General features: G+C 40.2%; 1 protein-coding gene across 9 annotated transcripts in view; it reads left to right on the top strand.

Moving 5' to 3' along the window:
• The window catches only part of sipa1l1 (signal-induced proliferation-associated 1 like 1), a 296284-nt gene that overhangs the window by 258009 nt on the left and 19556 nt on the right, over positions 1-18719 (top strand). For 7 of the 9 annotated variants that reach the window (XM_078406241.1, XM_078406239.1, XM_078406242.1 and 4 more), the window contains 3 exons: positions 1535-2010; positions 4237-4467; positions 6382-6420. In XM_078406241.1, coding sequence (XP_078262367.1) covers positions 1535-2010; positions 4237-4467; positions 6382-6420 — 746 coding nt within the window. The remainder of the gene's footprint in view (positions 1-1534; positions 2011-4236; positions 4468-6381; positions 6421-18719) is intronic. The other 2 variants (XM_078406247.1, XM_078406248.1) reach the window with 2 other exon arrangements.

Here is an 18719-nt window from a genome sequence, read left to right as displayed (position 1 = left end):
GCCGAGAGGGGAAATGCACACAGATGGAAAATAACATATTTTGCAATCATGGAGATTAAGTTCCCTTTGGAAGAAAGGTGAGAGGGGGGAAACAAAGCTGAAGGACAGAATTTCAAAGACTAGGTTATCATAAAGAGGGCAGCAGTAGTTGGGAAATGGTCAACTCAAAAGAATTTGCAACTGTGGGCTAGGTCACACCTAGGGTGGCACCATGGCACAATGGTAGAGTTGCTGCCTGTTCAATCCTGACTCTGGGTCTGTCTATATGGAGTTTGTATGTTCTCCCCTTTACCGTATGGGTTTTCTCCAGGTGCTCTTGTTTCCTCCCACACTCCAAAGACATTTAAAAAAATGTCCCTAGTGTGTAGGATAGTGTTAGTGTACGGGGATCGCTGGTCTGCGTGGACCAAAGTGCGCGTCCACACAGGTCCATGGTGGGCCAAAGGACCTGTTTGTGCAGTGTATCTCTAAACTCAAATAAACTAAACACGCAGCTGGAAGATTGAAATCCATAAAGTGCTAAGAAAAAGAAAAAAAAATGACCATTTTCAAACATTGCTTACAAAGTTTACAGACCTTCAATCTTACAAAAGGGTCAAGGAAAACAAAACAGAGGAATGTAAAGACCCATGAGGCATAATACCCATAAATGGTGAAAAAATGTAAATGGGTAAGGATGCTCTTCCCTGGATTAAATACATTGAAATTATACATGTTATTGCTTCCAGATTTTGTCTCACCTTCCCTTTTTCTATCCCATCCCAATAAAATTCATGGCATCAAGAAAGCTGGGCAGCTACATTTCCTTTGCACACATCAGCAGCACAAAATGTTAAAGTGTTTGAGAAATGAAGTGAAGGCTTTTACTGAGTCATCCTCCATTGCTTGTATTGCTCAATAAAAATGGATGTTTTCACATGCCAAGGTAGCAATCATGAATCAGTTATTTAGGTAGTTATTTGAGGCAAATTATTTACAGAACATTTGCTTATCACATTGACTTTGTTTAAACTTATGTCACAATCCAGTATTGCCCACAAAGTAATGACTCAACAAAACCATTCTGAGGCTCCAAGTTCAATGTTCAACACAGAGCATCCCACAATGTTACCTTGTATGCAAACCACTGTGCTTGAGGTTTATTGACTTGTATGGATCAGTTACCCCCACCTCAAATGCACTGATGTTTTCGGTATCACCTCGAGCAAGTCATGGCAATTATGTTTCAAATTAATCTTAATTTTAGGGTTTCTTTATACTGGTTGGGCATTCACTGAATGTATACATTCATTTTAATATTTAGGTCACCAATGTATTTTACCATCAGTAACTACTTGCCAATTTCTTAGCTAACCTAATATCTTACTTTTAAGAATGCATTCACTAGTCAATTTTTAGATGATATATTTTCATTTTGCATTCTACTGTTGAAATGGTAACAGTCATTTTGCATTCCACTATTGAAATGGTAACTGTTGAAATGGTTCAGAGTCTTGATCAATGATGCTTCAATGTTTCCTTCCCCATTTAATAGTGTGATACTCAATATTCAAGTCATTCAAGCAGCAACACACTTTCCAGCAATGCTTCAAGTGCTCACAGTGATGAAAAATGGTATGACACAGGAGACCGGACGGAATCTGAACTAAATGGTTATAACTACATCCAGGGCACGTCTGCAGACAGCGGCATTGATACAACCTCTTACGGACCATGTCATGGCAACATGTTATCCGCAGGTACCTCAGCTGCTGCAACAAATTCTTTGAGGTCTGCACCACCAAAAGAGAAAGTAGCTTCCCCCTGGCCCGGTTCAAATGACAGCGGCATGCATTGCAGCCGATTAGGAGATCGTAACTCCCTCAATTACGAGAGGAGAGGAGCACTCTCACCAGCGCCAAGCACAGAAAGCCAAAGTAGATGTTATGGAGGCTTGGTCCACAGTACTTCAAGTGCATCAGCTCAAGAAGGCAGAACATACAGTCTGAGTGATACTTCTTCTCAGTCAAGGTAATTAATTTCCTTTTGCCGTCTTTGTGAATGTATGTTTTCTCCAAGTTTATCCCAGCTTCCCATCCACCATTGGAAAGTAGTCTTGGTGATAACCCCTCAGGTTGAAGATGGCATGAGCATTCTGTTCTTCCCTCAGCCACGGGAAGCACACTTGCCAACATAACCTGAGCTGAAGACACTGTGCCTGGTTTGGCTCTTTCCCAAGTGTGAACCTATGTCTAAGTTTCCTGACAACAGATTGTTAGAGAATAACCCAAATGAATACTTCTGCAACACTTGCTGAAATACTGTGGCAATAATGTCGTTGGAAGTGAGTAAGGTAAATCTGTTTCCATACTGGGAATTGCACCATTATTTGCTTCCCTGTGGTTATTCCATCGCTGCCTTTGCTTGCCACCAAGGGAAATAAGTTCATGTTATTGGAGCAGATTTAGGTCATTCAGCCCATCAGGTCTACTCTGTCATTCAATCATGGCTAATCTATCTTTTCTCTCCATTCTTGTGCCTTCTCCCTTTAACCCCTTACTCTCATACTAATCAAGAAATCTGTCAATCTCTGTCGTAAAAATAATCATTGACTTGGCCTCCACAGCGTCTGTGGCAAAATAAGCATGAGAGTTACCACAGATCACATGAACAAATAATGGGATTGATATTCTCTTTATGGCAGAGGGTTTATGTGCCACATAATAGTTTATAGAAAGCCATCGCCATTGCTGCTTACAATACCTTTATGCATGGGGCATTCATCAGTGATGTCAACAGGCATGCAACACACCTTTGACATTTGACATTGACCATCATGGCACTCTGTTGTGTGTGCACAAGAAAGAAACACTGTGGACCTTGAATACAGGAGTCTTGTGAGAGAGGAAACTTCTCAATTAACTAAGTGGCCTACTTGAGCAGCACCATTCTTTTCTGCGCCATGTAATCTACAAACTAATGCAAGAGCTACATAGGCCATCAGTTTTATTCCCCTGAGAAACTATCCAAGGTATCCTATTTAGAAACAGTAAATACCTGAAAGCTTGTAAGTGATACACACTTTGCATTTCCCATTTACTGATACCAACTTCATTGCAGTTGGTATCCTGCCCAAGTGATCAGATGGCTTTAGTTGTAATCTACGACTGTAACATTAATTATAAAATTGCAGGATTATTTGCACATTCTCTTTGAAGCTAAACTGTTCCTTTCAGGCATTCTGTTTTTATGAATGCATTTGTGATAAGCATCTTCATTTACATGAAAACTGTTACATATATTTTGTGAGAATATACTGCTTTCAGCATGACCATTATGGTTGATATATGTGGAGAGTGTGCAATTCACCACATTTTCATTAAATTATTTTTCAATTGAATATACTACCGCTGGATTAATAATCTTCATGGTGGTTTTGGATCCTCTTCATCTGTTTATGCTTAATCTCAAGAGATCGCAAAAAATAGTTTTATCTAGAAAGTCAAGGTCAGAGTAGTTTTGTCCAGAATGGTTCCCAAAGAAAGATGATTTGTACATCTTGTGTTAAATGTCATTCACCCACCATCCTTGTCTTCTTGGTCAAGCTTGGTTGCTTTTCAACACGTTTGTAACTTCAAGGCTTTATTCCTCATAAACCTTCCTCTTTTCACCTGCCTTCATGAACATTGTCTCAAACTTTGGAACTCATTTTATACCCATCACCCCCTTCTCAAAACCTGCTTCCAACAAATTAATGTTCTTTATTTCTCCCAGGTGAGAATTATTAGTGTCACAGCTAATGTCAGATACATCCAGGTGTGAAACAAAAGCGTTCATTATCTCCATATCAGATCTATGAGGAACAAACATAATCCTTCTTCATGACATCCAACATTTGACCAGTCTCTCTCAACCAGACTCGGCAAGTGTTACTGAGCAGTTGAGGATGACAAATCTAATCTGTATAAAAGGCAGAGACCTACCTCTCCCTGCCTGCTGTCAACAGTGCTCACCTATGGTTGTGATGGAAGAATCTGCTTGATGTGCAAGTTAGCAACTTAAACATTCTGTACTTGTACAATTCATTTCATTGAGAAGAATTGAATAAAGCCAATAATTAATTTTAGCAAGGGAAAAAGTGCAGTTTTGAAATTGATATTGGACTTATGTAATGGCTGACCAACGAGATACAAGTTCTTCATTTGCAAGCTGCATTTTCTTTGTAATGGGGAACTTAATTTTTTTCCCTCTCTCTAGTACTCTGAGTTCAAGGCATTCCATAAGCCCAGTGATCTTTACACACAGTAGGAGTTCACCCCACGATGAGACACGACCAACTCCTTCACCCCAGGGATCACACCATTCATCCTCCACATCTGGGCCCAGAACATTTTATCCTCGCCAAGGAGCAACCAGCAAATATCTAATAGGCTGGAAAAAGCCAGAAGGGACTACCATTAACTCTGTTGGATTTGTGGATTCAAGAAAGTAAGATTCGAAGTTTTCCACTTAACTCTCGAAAGTGCTTTGTAATCCATATTGTGTCGGTAGTTCAGATATTTATGCATGGATCACAAATCAGGCACTCCTTGGAATCTGCCCATGCTTATCTTATCCTGCCCCTCCAAACCTGCTCTGGTAAAATAATTCTTTATTACCACAGGGATAGATCAGGCCACCAGTGCATGACATCTGATACTGAAATTAACTAAAAATATATATTTTAAATTATGTACAAGAAAGAACGACAATTACCAAAGATTTGTCCGAATAACTGCAGTGATCAAACTTAACTCAGTAAATCCTGCAGAAATAATTATATTATGCTTGAAAACAGATCCATATATTAGAAACATAGAAACATAGAAAATAGGTGCAGGAGTAGGCCATTCGGCCCTTCGAGCCTGCACCGCCATTCAATATGATCATGGCTGATCATCCAACTCAGTATCCCGTACCTGCCTTCTCTCCATACCCCCTGATCCCTTTAGCTACAAGGGCCACATCTAACTCCCTCTTAAATATAGTCAATGAACTACCTTCTGTGGCAGAGAATTCCACAGATTCACCACTCTCTGTGTGAAAAAAAACGTTCTCATCTCGGTCCTAAAAGACTTCCCCTTATCCTTAAACTGTGACCCCTTGTTCTGGACTTCCCCAACATCGGGAACAATCTTCCTGCATCTAGCCTGTCTAACCCCTTAACATTGTGAACATGTCTGTTACGAAAGGTGGATACCAAATAGCTTCAACAAAATCTTAGTAAGGATAGGTATTTTTGTTTGAAACCTGATTTAGGCTCCATGATAACGAGAAACCGGGATGCTGAAAGGGGAATTAGGTCCATTTCTTAAGAGGATTTATGAGACATTTCAATGTGGAATTGGGAGGTGTTTTGGAAAAATTAGGCTCATCCATATCAAAAAGACTGCGATCGCTCCTGCATGGTGGTTTGGTTTGTTAAGAAATGATCACAGGTTATGTTGAGTCCCAAATGTTGATCTTTTTTCAAGCTAAGAAGTTTTACTCCCCAGTTCTAAATTTGTCTTTCTCTCTTTACTGTCCTGCTCCCCTTTGACATCAAAGCATGAAATAATACCTCACATTTGCTGTTTGCCCCAGTGTCTTAAGATAACCCCACTCGGGGTGCACATTATGATAAGAGGAGTTGCTACTTGGTGTTAATAATTAGAATGGGGTGTGGGCTGAAAAGAAGGAATTGCAAATTTCTTTATGACAGGATACAGTAAAAAAAAACACATTTTGGAACCAATGTAATAGTCAGCTGAGTCTGCTCTGTAGTTGCAAAGAAAACTAATCACTCAGGCAATTTTAGTTGGAGCAATGAAGCTTCAAGGTCATGTTGCCATGATTGGCAGAATCATTATACTTTACCAAATTCAGCACTAGCACCTGAAGATGTGTGCAAATAACGTCCCTGTGGCATACAGTTTTGAATTACTTTTTTAATGTGCCATGTGCATGTTCTTTCCCTTCAGATTTCTTGCTGCGTTATCACTACATGTGCTGAATCCCATCCCTAAAACCAAGGCAGTGTTATAGCAGATTGACGTACCCCTGTCATGTGAGGTTCCTGCACCTGCATAGTTTTTTTTTTGTGATAAGATACTGTACTGTGGTGTCCACATAATAGACAACTCGGGCAATCGTTTTATGTTTGCAGTTGTCCTCTTGAAGAATGAAAAATTGCTGTGTTTGTTGAGTTTTGACAAAATCTGCCACCCATTATTCTTTTTGTAATGCAATTCTTTTCAGTTAATGCTTTCCAGCTTTACACAATGGTGACGGTAGGTGAAATCTTGAGATAATGATTTAATTTAATTGTTAAATCCAGAAGCATCTGTATATTATTTTCTTTTTTTGTAACTCTCTTTTCAAAAGGAAAATTCCTGCAGATTTTAATATCTGGTGGAACGACAGGTAGTTGAGTATTTAAGAGATGTTTGAACACCAAGCTTTTGAAATGCCAATGTTTGCTCGTCTTTGGGCCACGCATGAGATTTTATTTGTCATGTTAATTGCGGTATAAGCAATTTGAGCATGGGCTTTGTTGTGCAAATTGTGAATGGCATGAAGGCATTTGGCAGACCGCTAAGGGATAAATGGGGCTCTGTAAATGCTGTGTACATTTTAAGAGTCACTCTTCCATACTTTTAATTGTGAGTTTACTGTTTACTTTATATTGAATGTTACAGAAAGATATATTCTAGAGTAAAATTACTTTTCTATTTAAATACTGAGGGTTAATTATTACTTTTCCATTTTTAAAAATAAAGAGCTGGGTTTAATGTTCAGAACCAAGCACATTAGGGCAAGAGAAATAAAGAGATATTGTTGCAATTGTTGGAAATCTAAAGCAAAACAGGAAACTCTAGAAACACCTTATACTTACATTAAACTCCATTACCATTCCTCAGCCAACTTGCCCAATTGATCAAGATCTTGCTTGTAATTTTTGATACCACCCACTTTAGTGTTGTCTGCAAACTTACTAATCATGTTGTTTACATTCTCATCCAAATCATTGATAAAAGCCATTAACAGAAATGGGCCCAGCACCATTCCCTGACACTCACCATGGGTCACACGCCTCCAGTCCGAAAAATAACCTTACACTGTCAACCTCTGCTTCCTTCCATGAAGCCTATTCTCTATCCTGTCGGCTAGCTCTCCCTGGATCCCATGCGATCTAACCTTCCTGAGCAGCCTACCACGTGGAACTTTATCAAATGTCTTGCCGAAGTCCATTTAGATACCATTTATGGCTTCATCAAGTTTTTTGGATATTGCTTCAAAAATCTCAATCAGATTCGTAAGACATGATCTTCCACATACAAAACCATACTGAAAATTCATAATTAACCCCTGTCTGTCCAAATGCATATATAGCTTATCCTTTAGAATACTCTCCAGTAACCTGCCCACCACAGATGTTAGGCTCACTGGTCTATAGTTTCCAGGTTTTTCCTTGCAGCAATTCTTAAGGCACAACATTAGCCACCCTCCATTCTTCCAGCACCTCACGCATGTCTAATGATGAATTTTATATATCAGCCAGCACACCTCCAATTTCTCTAGCTTCCAAACGTGTCCTCGGATATATCTGATCAGGCCCAGGGGAATTGTCCAACTTTGTACACCATAGTACGTTCAGAACCTCCTTGAGTGTAATATGGACAGTCCTCAAGACATCTCCATTAACTGTTACAATTTTCCCAGTCCTCGGGTCTTCATGGTAAAAATAGAGGAGAAATACTAATTGAAGACCCTGTGTATCTCTTGCAGCTCCACACATAGATGACTGCTTTGATTTCTGAGAGCCCCTTTTCTCTCCATAGTTACCATCTTTTCCTTAACATAGGTTTTTAAACCTTTTTGGATTTTCCTTAATATTATCTGCTAGAGCTCTCTCCTGCCCTCTTTTTGCCCTCCCTATTTCCTTAATTGTGACCCTCAGTTCCTGAAATTCCTCCATGAATACATTTGATTCAGGCTGTCTATACCTGTCCCATGCCTCCTTTACCTGACCAGAACATCAATTTCTCTCGTCACCAAGCTTTCTTACTCCCTCCCCCTCCCCTCTTGCCTTCTCTCTAGCAAGAACATGCATGCCCTGAATTCTTGACATCATACTTTAAAAAGCACCCCACTTTAATGGGATTCCTTTGCCCGCAAACAACCCACTCCACAATCAACTTTAGTATGTTCCTTTCTAATTGTATCAAAGTTGTCCTTACCACAATTCAGAATTTTAACATGTGGATCCACCCTGTCTTAACCTATAACTATTTTAAAGCTAATTGGATAGTGGTTGTGGGTCCTAAAAGGCTCACCCACATACACTCAGTCACTTGGCCTTCCCAATTTCCTAAGAGTGGATCAGGCTTTGCCCTCTTTCATGTAGAGCCGTCTACATATTGCTTGAGGAAACTTTATTGAACACATTTGACAAATTCCATCCCATTCTAGACCTTGGCATGATGATAGTTCCACTCTATATTGGGAAAGTTAATATCTCCATCTCTCACAATTTTATTAATCTTGCAACTGCCTGCAATCTCTTGGCATATTTGTTCTTCTGGTTCCCATTGACTATTTGGGGTCTATAGTACACTCCAAATGAGTTGATCATTTTGTATATCTTTGCTCCACCCATATAGTCTTACTGAACGAACCATCTGTAGTGTTATTTTGGACCACTGCTGTGACATTCTCATAATAAATACAACAACACCCCTCCTCTTTCACCCCCACTTCTATCTCTCCTGCAACACCTGTACCCTGGCACATTAAGTCTCAGTCCTGTTCCTCTCGTAGCCATGTTTCCATAACGGCTACGGTGTCCTAGTTGCAGGTACCTATCCATGCCCCGAGTTCATCTGCCTTACCGCCTGGCCTCTCGAATTAAAATAATACAATTCCATCCAACAGCCCTTCTTTATTCTCAGCAATATTCCTACCTATTCGGCCCACTGAACCTTTTCATCATCTTCCACACCGACTTCCAGCCTCTCACCTGCATCAGTCCTGCATTAAATCTTGTCCCCCGGCCAATTGAGTTTAAATCTACCCGTGTATGGGCCAATACTACAATCCCATTAGAGAGCTTGCATCTTACTTTTTTCTAAGCTTCTTCACCCATACCCCCTCGGCAGACAAACCCTCCAGTATGTCCTCTCTGCAGTCCACTATAACTCTTCCTGATCAGTAGCGCAACTCCTCCACTTCTTTTGCCTCCCTCTCAATCTCGTCGGAAACAACAAAACTGCCAAAATTTGAGCTGCCAGTTATGTTCCTCCCGCAACCTCGTTTCCACAATAGCCACAACATCATCGTCCTCGCATCAATCCAGGCTCTGTTCATCTGTGTTACTACTATACCACAAATGTTGAAATAAGCAAACTTCAGCCCGTCAGGATCATCATATTCCATCGCCGCTCCCTGCCAGTTCTTCCTTTGAGAATTACTGGTCATAATCTCTAACCAACTATTCTGTTTCCCACCCCCAGCCTCTCTAGATTAAACCCTCCCAAGTAGCATTGGCGAACCTTCTTGCAAGGATACTTGTTCCCTTCCAATTTAGATGTAACCCATCACCCTTCCATCAGTTGCCTCTGGCCCAGAAGAGATCCCAGTGTTCTAAACATCTGAATCCTTGTCCCTTGCATCAATTCCTGAGCCATCTGTCCGATCTTTCTATTTCTACCATTATTAGCACGTGGCACCAGAAGTAGACAATAGACAATAGGTGCAGGAGGAGGCCATTCGGCCCTTCGAGCCAGCACCGCCATTCAATGTGACCATGGTTGATCATTCTCAATCAGTACCCCGTTCCTGCCTTCTCCCCATACCCCCTGACTCCGCTATCCTTAAGAGCTCTATCTCGCTCTCTCTTGAATGCATTCAGAGAATTGGCCTCCACTGCCTTCTGAGGTAGAGAATTCCACAGATTCACAACTCTGACTGAAAAAGTTTTTCCTCATCTCAGTTCTAAATGGTCTACCCCTTATTCTTAAAATGTGGCCCCTTGTTCTGGACTCCCCCAACATTGGGAACATGTTTCCTGCCTCTAACGTGTCCAACCCCTTAATAATCTTATACGTTTCGATAAGATCTCCTCTCATGCTTCTAAATTCCAGTGTATACAAGCCTAGTCGCTCCAGTCTTTCAACATATGACAATCCCGCCATTCCGGCAATTAACCTAGTAAACCTACGCTGCACGCCCTCAATAGCAAGAATATCCTTCCTCAAATTTGGAGACCAAAACTGCACACAGTACTCCAGGTGAAGTAATTTGGGATTCACTACCTTGGAGATCCTACTTTTTAATCTTTTCCCTAACTTCCTATGTTCATTTTGCAGGACCTCTTCCCTTTTCTTACCTAGAGTCAGAGAGAATGGAAACAGGCCCTTCGGCCCAACTTGCCTGTGCCAACCATCATGTCCCATCTAAACTAGTCCCACCAGCCTGGAATTGGCCCATATCCCTCTAAATCTACCCTATCCATGGATCTGTCTAAATGTTTCTTAAATGTTGTGATAGAACCTGTCTCAACTACCTCCTCTGGCATTCCATACACCCACCACCCTTTGTGCAAAAAAAAAGGCACCCTCTCAGGTTCCTGTTAAATCTTTCCCCCTTCACATTAAATCTATGTCATCTGATTCTCGATTCTCCTACTCTGGGCAAGAGTCTTTCTGTGTTTACCCGATTCATTCCTCTCATGACCTCTGTAAGATCACCCTTCATCTGCTCAACCTCTCCCTGTAGTTCAGGCCTCCAAATCCTAGCAACATCCTCGTAAATGTTCTCTACACCCTTTCCAGCTTGACAACGTATGTCATTTGTACCAACATGCATAACAGCTTCTGGCTGCTCACTCTTCCCCTTGAGAATGTCATTCAACTGCTCCGAGACACCCTGGAACCTAGCACTGGGAAGGGAATACACCATCCTGGAGTCTCAGGTGCTGCCACAGAATCTCCTGACTGGAGATTCCTCCCAAACTACAGAGTCTCCTTCCACTATGGCTCTGCTTGACATTACCCTTTCCCGCTCTGCCTCAGACTCGGACTCGATGTCACAGGCCTGACTGCTACTCCTGCTCACCCCTGATGGGTCATCCACCTCAACAGCATCCAAAAGGGTATACTTGTTTTGAAGGGGAATGGTCACCGGGGGTCACCTGCACGCTCTGTCTACTCCCTTTCCTCGTGGTCACCTGAACCTTGGATGTGACCACGCCATATAACTCCCATCTATGAAGCTGTCATTCTCTCCAATGATCCCAAGGTCATCCAGCTGATGCTCCAGTTCCCTACTGCGGTCTGTAAGGAGCTGCACATGGACACAATTCATCAACAGAGACACTAGACAGATGTCATCAACAGAGACACCAGCAGTTGCCCTGTGAGACCAATCCCATCAATCTCAGTTCCCCGCTTATTTTCCTGTATCTTACTCTCTCTCAAATGGCCTTAATATCACTCAGATTCTTCTATCACTCTCCCAACTCGGATAATGTGCAGTAGTTAATGAATCTACCAACAGTACTTTTGGGGAAATGTAAAGAAATCAGAACACTGGGGTGGTTGGGGGGGACTCACATGGTCACATGTAGAATGTGCAAACTCCACCTGGATTGTTAGTGTGGGGCAGCAGCACAACCAACTGATGTGTCCATAACAATCAGAAAGCTTAATGCCCTTTCTCTGACCATTGATGCATGTTAACCTACAGTGTAATAATACAGATTTCCAACATCTGCAGTAATTAGCTTTTGGAGTGAACTTGCCATTTCATCTACGTCTTGACCTGCATTAGTTGTGCAGTCAGATACATTATGCATACCAAGAATAGGGCCACATTACCAACAGCATGTTGCTCAAGAGGTAGACAGGACTAAAAACATTTATTGTTATTCAGATGGATTACCGCAGGCTTTAAGTACATGTTATCAATGAGCTGAAAAATGGATGAGCTTCAGTAGATGACAGGGGAGTAGTTTAAGGATGTACTAAAACACAGTCCCGACTCTGTATGGCTGTGTTGCAAAGAACAGCAGGGGCTGTAAATGTTGCTGTAGTTAAAATAGCACTCAAATACATTGGCCGACTTGGAAATAGAATGTTGTTAGCTGAAGCAGGAGAAACATTTGCTGCAGAAATAATGTTTACACTATTGTGCTCTGAGGTCCACCTAGAAGCTCAGTGCTTTGCAAATTGAGCTACATAACTATTTAATGCTCTAAAGAAAAATTACTGAATCAGTTCATCTTTCAAAGGGTACCAGTTATTTGAACTATTCTTGGTAATTAGACAAAATTCTTAGCTTTGGCAATAAGCTTAAAGACATGCAAAAGTTTAGTCCACACTGCAGAAATACATTTAAACATGTGCAAGAAGCTCAAGTAATGCATGTGATCTTTAGAGCAAGATACAGCAGTTTTAATAATAATAATAATAAATAATAATAATATTCATTTATTGTCATTGCAACGAGTACAACGAAATTAAAAAATAGCCAATCCTGACGGTGCGTACAAACATATATGCAATAAATGCAAAAACAAATAAATACATAAATACAATTATATTAAGTACAAGATTTTTTAACGGTGTTGCCTAGTGCAAAGGTAGTGTTCAGTTCTCGTATGGCCCTGGGGTAAAAACTGTTCTTAAGTCTGTTTGTTCGGGATTTGATCGACCTGAAACGTCGACCAGAGGGCAGATGAACAAACAGACGGTGGCCGGGGTGGGATGGATCTTTTATTATTTTGCCTGCTCTACTGAGGCAGCGTAGGCTGAACAGGTGCTCCAGGGAGGGCAGTGAGCAGCCGATGATCTTCTAATGGAACCTCTAATGGAAGAGGTTTTGCTTATTACCGACTTTCTCTTCCATTAATGTTTCTTATTTATTTATGTGCAGTGATACGCTGCAATGGCCATAGAGTCATAGTCATGCAGCACAAAGATAGGCCCATCGATCAAGTTGCCCCATCTAAGCTAGTCCGATTTTAGAAAATGCAATTTGCAAAACATTAGTGCTGCAATTTACATGAAGAATGATTTTTTATAAATTCTTAGGTTTTAAGGCATTTGTTCGTGTGTTGCCTTTTCCCATGCATTTTCAGAGTGTGCTGATAATATTTACTTTATAATGCGCCGAGTATTATCACATCATTGCAGTGTTGATGGCAGCATCATGTGCTTTAAAATTATGTGAGCGCATGCTTTCACTGTGGAACTATATGTGAATTATAAATGACCGTACACTAAAATAATTTCTGTATCGTGTTTGTGCATGTACACAGAAAAAAGAACATCCCTTTTGCAATTATATCATCAATTGACTGGTCAACATTTATGCACACAATTGTTTTGATCAACTGCCTGTGAGCCATGAATGTTTGTAAATTAGTGTACTATTTTTTGAAGGATGCCTGGGCTGAAACATATCCTCCTTGTTAACATTTTGTTGGAAAATTCCAACACTTGCTTGTGCGGAAAGAAAAAACAGATTACTTTTTAAAAATTAATAGGAAATTGTCGAATTGTCAGGAGGAAGGCTTCATCATTTGAAAGATTCCTGGGCGGAATGTTAGAAATCTTTGTAGTTCTCTAACTGCAAGCTGTGCGTACTCAGTCATTGCATAATTTTTAGACTGATTTTTGATTACAAAGTAAATGGAGGATATGGACAGCAGACCGAAAAGTGAATGGGAAACTGCTCTTTGGAATGAGATGAAGAGGGCTATGCACTTTCTAACTGATGAGATCAGAAAATATGAAGCAGTGAAATCTTGCAGAGAAATCACTACAACCTTACAAAGTAATTGATATTTTTTAATGGAAAGATACAATTTCCTTTTACCCGAAGAAGAGCAGAAATTTGATTTCATACTAGATTCTCGTGAGAATTCAACAGAGAGGGGATGTAAAAGCTCACACCGTATATGACTGGAAGGAGATATTGAAGTCTAGATTTAGTGTTAAAGTGCCAAGACTGAAAGAGTTAAAATAAGGAAAAGTTATGTGGGCTAGGCTTGTATTCCCTGAAGTGTAGAAAATTGAAGGCTGATGTAAAATGTAAATGTAAAAAACCTTTATTGTCACTACACAAAGTACAGCAAAATTAAAGCAATCCAGATGATGCAATCACACACAGCAGATATGAGAGATGTTTGAATGAGTAAAGAATCTGAGAGGATGAACAGAGGGACACTATTACCTCTGATTAGAACAAAGGGTCTTAACTTTAAAATTTGAATGATATCAGGAACTAATTCTCCATACACATGGGATTGGGAATCTGGAAGAAAACCAAAATGTTGAGATGCTCATCTGCTCAGGAAGTGACTGTAGATTTTTGTTCAAAGCTCGGTAGCTTAAAAGTCTTTTACGAGTCTTAAGAGTCTTGAAGACCTCTAAATCCAGGAAATGGGAAATAAATCAATAACATTTTAGATGCAAATAAATCTTTGTTCTAAATGATTCCAGTATTTTGTTCTATTTATGGACACCTAAATTGGATCCTGTAAATGATCCAAAATCCCTTAGAGTGCACCATTGGTGGCATTCTTTCCTAACTGATAAAGTAATATTAACCACTTATTTGTAGTCTCCCCATATTAATCCCATTTTTATTCCTCCTTGCATTCTCATCAATTTGCCACAGATTCTGCTGCTCACTTGCACACGAGTGACAATTTACAGTGGCCAATTAACCAGTGGCCAATTTGGCCAACCCGCCCGAATTTGGAATATGGAGAAATCCAGAGAACCCAGGGGAAACCCATGCACTCAATGGGAGAAGGTGCAAACTCGCACAGACAGCATCCTCTAGCTGTGCCACTGTGCAGCCCTGTCATCTCAACGGTGATTGAAGTAATTGCAGGCATACAGAAAAGTGGAACTGTAATTGTATTTAACAAAGTAAAGAACTCAGACAGAAATTATTTGACAGGTTGAAAAGACTTCAGAGATGGCAAATTAATACTTTGTGTCTATTCTGTCAGCTTGTTATATAATGAATATCCTATGTGCTGATTCAGAGCTCTTGAGGCTTCGGGACAGAACTGATATTTATCGCTTGAAGCTGTGCAATTTACCATCTCTGCAATATTTTTCACTTTTCATCCAGGTAGGACCACCTTACCAATTCAGATGTTGCCTTGCCAATGATCTGGTGCTGAATAAAAAGATCCTAGCTTGTAATAAGCCCGTCTGAATCATCAGTCATCTCCAGTGCTTTGGAGTATTCCAGGTGGCATGGTTTACAATCACCTGGTGCTCGAAATGCCAACACTGTTAGCTTCGATATGTTCCAAGAGATCTGACCACTTGATTCTGAAACATACAACAGTTGCCTAAAGTTTGCAAATCCCATTCAATTACCTTGGACAGATTGCCCTCCCTCCCCAGGCAGTTGTGGATCTTAACACCTCATTATTTTTAAAAAACATATATTTTTTACATACTTAGAGAGGTGGAAAGTATATTAGAAAATTTCCTAAGGGGGCCTGCACTATCCCAAAACTTCGCACCCACCCCCCACTTGGGAAATTTTAAGCAAAAACAGAATGTGCTGGAATTGAGCAGCATTTGCAATCTTAGAGGATTGCAATTTACGCCACATGTACTGGGACTCTGAGCTGAGAACTTAAATAGTATTTCATTCACCACTTCAATGAAGAGTATCAAGGGTATTTGAGAGTGGTTGGTGGTGCACTTATTTTGAACAGCAGAGACCTACCAGTATTAGTTTTCAAACACTAATGGTTTGATGCTCAATGCAATGATTCTGGGTTTTTTTGTGTTTGGTTATAACTGTACAGCAAGTTATAACAATGACTTCCATTTCCCAGTTATTTTGTGAAGTCTAGAAATTTGGCAATGTGCCATTCACCCCACCTACGCTGGGGCCCAGTGGACAGCAGTTTCCTGTGTAGAAGCACAGAGGAACTCAAACCACTTTATTCTGAGGGTACCCCTTGTCAGACACACCAGGAATAAAATGGTTACAGCGAGGAGCTGACCTGTGATGCACACTTGGCACTTGGTTTATTCTTTGCACAACACTGCCATAAATCCCAGCTCCATTTAATATCTGAAGCATTCACTCATACTGTAGATGTTCAGCTGCATGATCAACATGCCACTGTTTTCTTCCCCCACTGTTTCACAGAGAAGAATGTAAAAACAACTTCTAAGATTTAGCTGAAGCTGACTTCAACCAAATGAAATAAACTATGTACAATAAACTTGAAAAAAACTTTTAACGGTTAAAATGGCTGTGGGAGGTATTCAAAGCTGAATCTAAAGTAATACAGAATGTTTGTTCACTTGAGGGGAAGGAATTTAATTACCAAAGTAACAAGCAATGGATGATGAAGAGGAATAGGCCAAATATGAGAGAAACAACACAATAAAATGCAGACTCGAGCACAGATCCTGGAAACTGGGAGAGATTTTAAAATAAATAATAAGAATTGAAAAAAGAAACTTGCAATTTGGATACAAAACTCACCACGAATAAACTTTCAAAATTAGAATAGAAAAAAAGACAAGAGCAATGTGGATCTCTTTAAAAACTGAAAATGATGTTATCAATACAGAAATAACAAATATATTGAATAATTACTTTGTGCTAGTTACAAGGAAATTAAGACTGAATAACTAAAATTAGTGTTGCTGTCTTAGGTGGCATCTGGGGTTGAGAGTGAGCTTCTGAAGTGATTCATGAGGCCTATGTAGAATCTGCTGATTATTCCTCACTGTTGAGTAAGAGTGCTAGGTGAAGGCTAAAGTAGGCAGGTGGTTGGTTTGAAGTTAGTCCTCACTCTCTCGCTCTGCTGTTTACACAGACTCTGCAATCTCAATTCATGGACCTGAGGTTCTCAAGGTAATTTGGAATGCTCCTCCACTTTGAGCAGACATGGACAGGGGGTTCCTAACCGATGGGAACATTGCATTTATTTCCTCCTATCAATATTTTCCCTAGGCAGTGCTTGGAACAGAGTGAAACTGATTAACCACAAAAAAGAAAATCTGTTAACTTTAATACTAGGATCTCAAGGAATTGCAGCAGGTGATCTGATAAAAATGTCCCGAAGTTCTCGTTTTATTTTATAACCATTAATTTTCTGAACTGATTAATTTTCTAAACTAATCCTAAATTATAGGTTTAGTTTTCAGTTTAGTTTCGAGATACAATGCGGAAACAGGACCTTCGGCCTGCCGAGTCCGCGCGAACAGCGATCCTCACACACTAAAACTATCCTATACACACTAGGGACAATTTACATTTATACCATGCTAATTAACCTACAAACCTGTAGGTTTTTAGAGTGTGGGAGGAAACCGAAGATCTCGGAGAAAACCCACACAGGTCACGGAGAGAACGTACAAACTCTGTACAGACAAGCACCCGTGGTCAGGATCGAACCCAGGTCTCTGGCGCTGTAAGGCAATAGCTCTACCGCCACGCCACCGTGCTGCCCAAAAGGTGATCCAACCCCATCTGTTGCCTCAGTTGCTTGAGTCTTTAAGGGCAGTGACTGAGCACCTGGAACATTGCAGCTGCTTGGTAAGAACTGGTACAGATTTGCAAACGGTTAACTTGTGTTTGTGAATCCAATTGAATTTCCTGTGGAGGTGATTAACGTAGTGGACCATCTAAGGATATTATTTTTTATGGATTTCTGGAAGAAATTGAATAAAGATGCTCAGAAGACACTGTCATGACACTAACCCGATTAAGAGTCTGAGTAGGAATAACGGGCAGATATTTAAATTGACAAAATATAACTAATGGTATCCTGTAGGGAATGTTATTAGAGCATCAACTATTCACCATTTATTTGGATGACAGATAGAAGATTACATATCCGTTTTATCAATGAAGCAGAGGAAAGATTAATTGTATAAAATGTGGAAAATCACAAATTTATAAAAGACATCCTTAGATTAAGTGAGCAGGAGTTAGATTAAAACTTCTGTCATTGGAGTTCAATCCAACAAGTGGGAGGTCATCCACTGTGATCCTGGAAAGATAAATCTGTGCTTTCTAAGTAGTGCAAAGCTGGCGGCAGTGGTGACTTAAAGAGACGTAAATGTCCATATATAATATTAAAATCCCATGAACAAGTACAAAATAAAATCAATAGGTTAACTGAAGGTTGGTCTTTTGCTTTGAGGTCTAATATGAAGAGTTAGATGTTGTACTCCAGATGCATAAATCCCTGGATGAAATACACCAAGACTACTGTGAGCAATTTTTGTACCACATCTTAGGAAGGAAACATTGCCCTTTGAGGGAATGTAGCACAGTTTTCTTTACTGGAACTATACTTCAAGGGTTAAATGATGCAGAGTTTACACGGGCTAGATTGATATTCCCTGAAATTTAGGCAGAAAAGTGTGATTTCATTGAAATTATCAGGATATAAAGGGGAACTGTTTGGGTAGATTGAGAGAAACCATGCTACCCTTGGGATCCATGACTACCTACTCATAATCCTAACAAATAGAAACTTTAGCTCACACTGAGCAGACAGTAGATGACAGCAACTTAATATATACTTCACAATGAGTGACACAATTATTTGGAAATATGCAATTGAATGGTGATTCAACTGGTTGTACTGTGGACAATCAACACCAGCTGCTTACCTTTCTGGACCTAATGGTGTCAGCACAAACTCTTGACATGTGAGT

Source organism: Rhinoraja longicauda, chromosome 10, assembly GCF_053455715.1.
Source record: "Rhinoraja longicauda isolate Sanriku21f chromosome 10, sRhiLon1.1, whole genome shotgun sequence".
Lineage (NCBI taxonomy): Eukaryota > Metazoa > Chordata > Chondrichthyes > Rajiformes > Arhynchobatidae > Rhinoraja > Rhinoraja longicauda.
The sequence above is the reverse complement of the archived record's forward strand: the minus strand, read 5'-3'. Positions and strand labels throughout refer to the sequence as shown.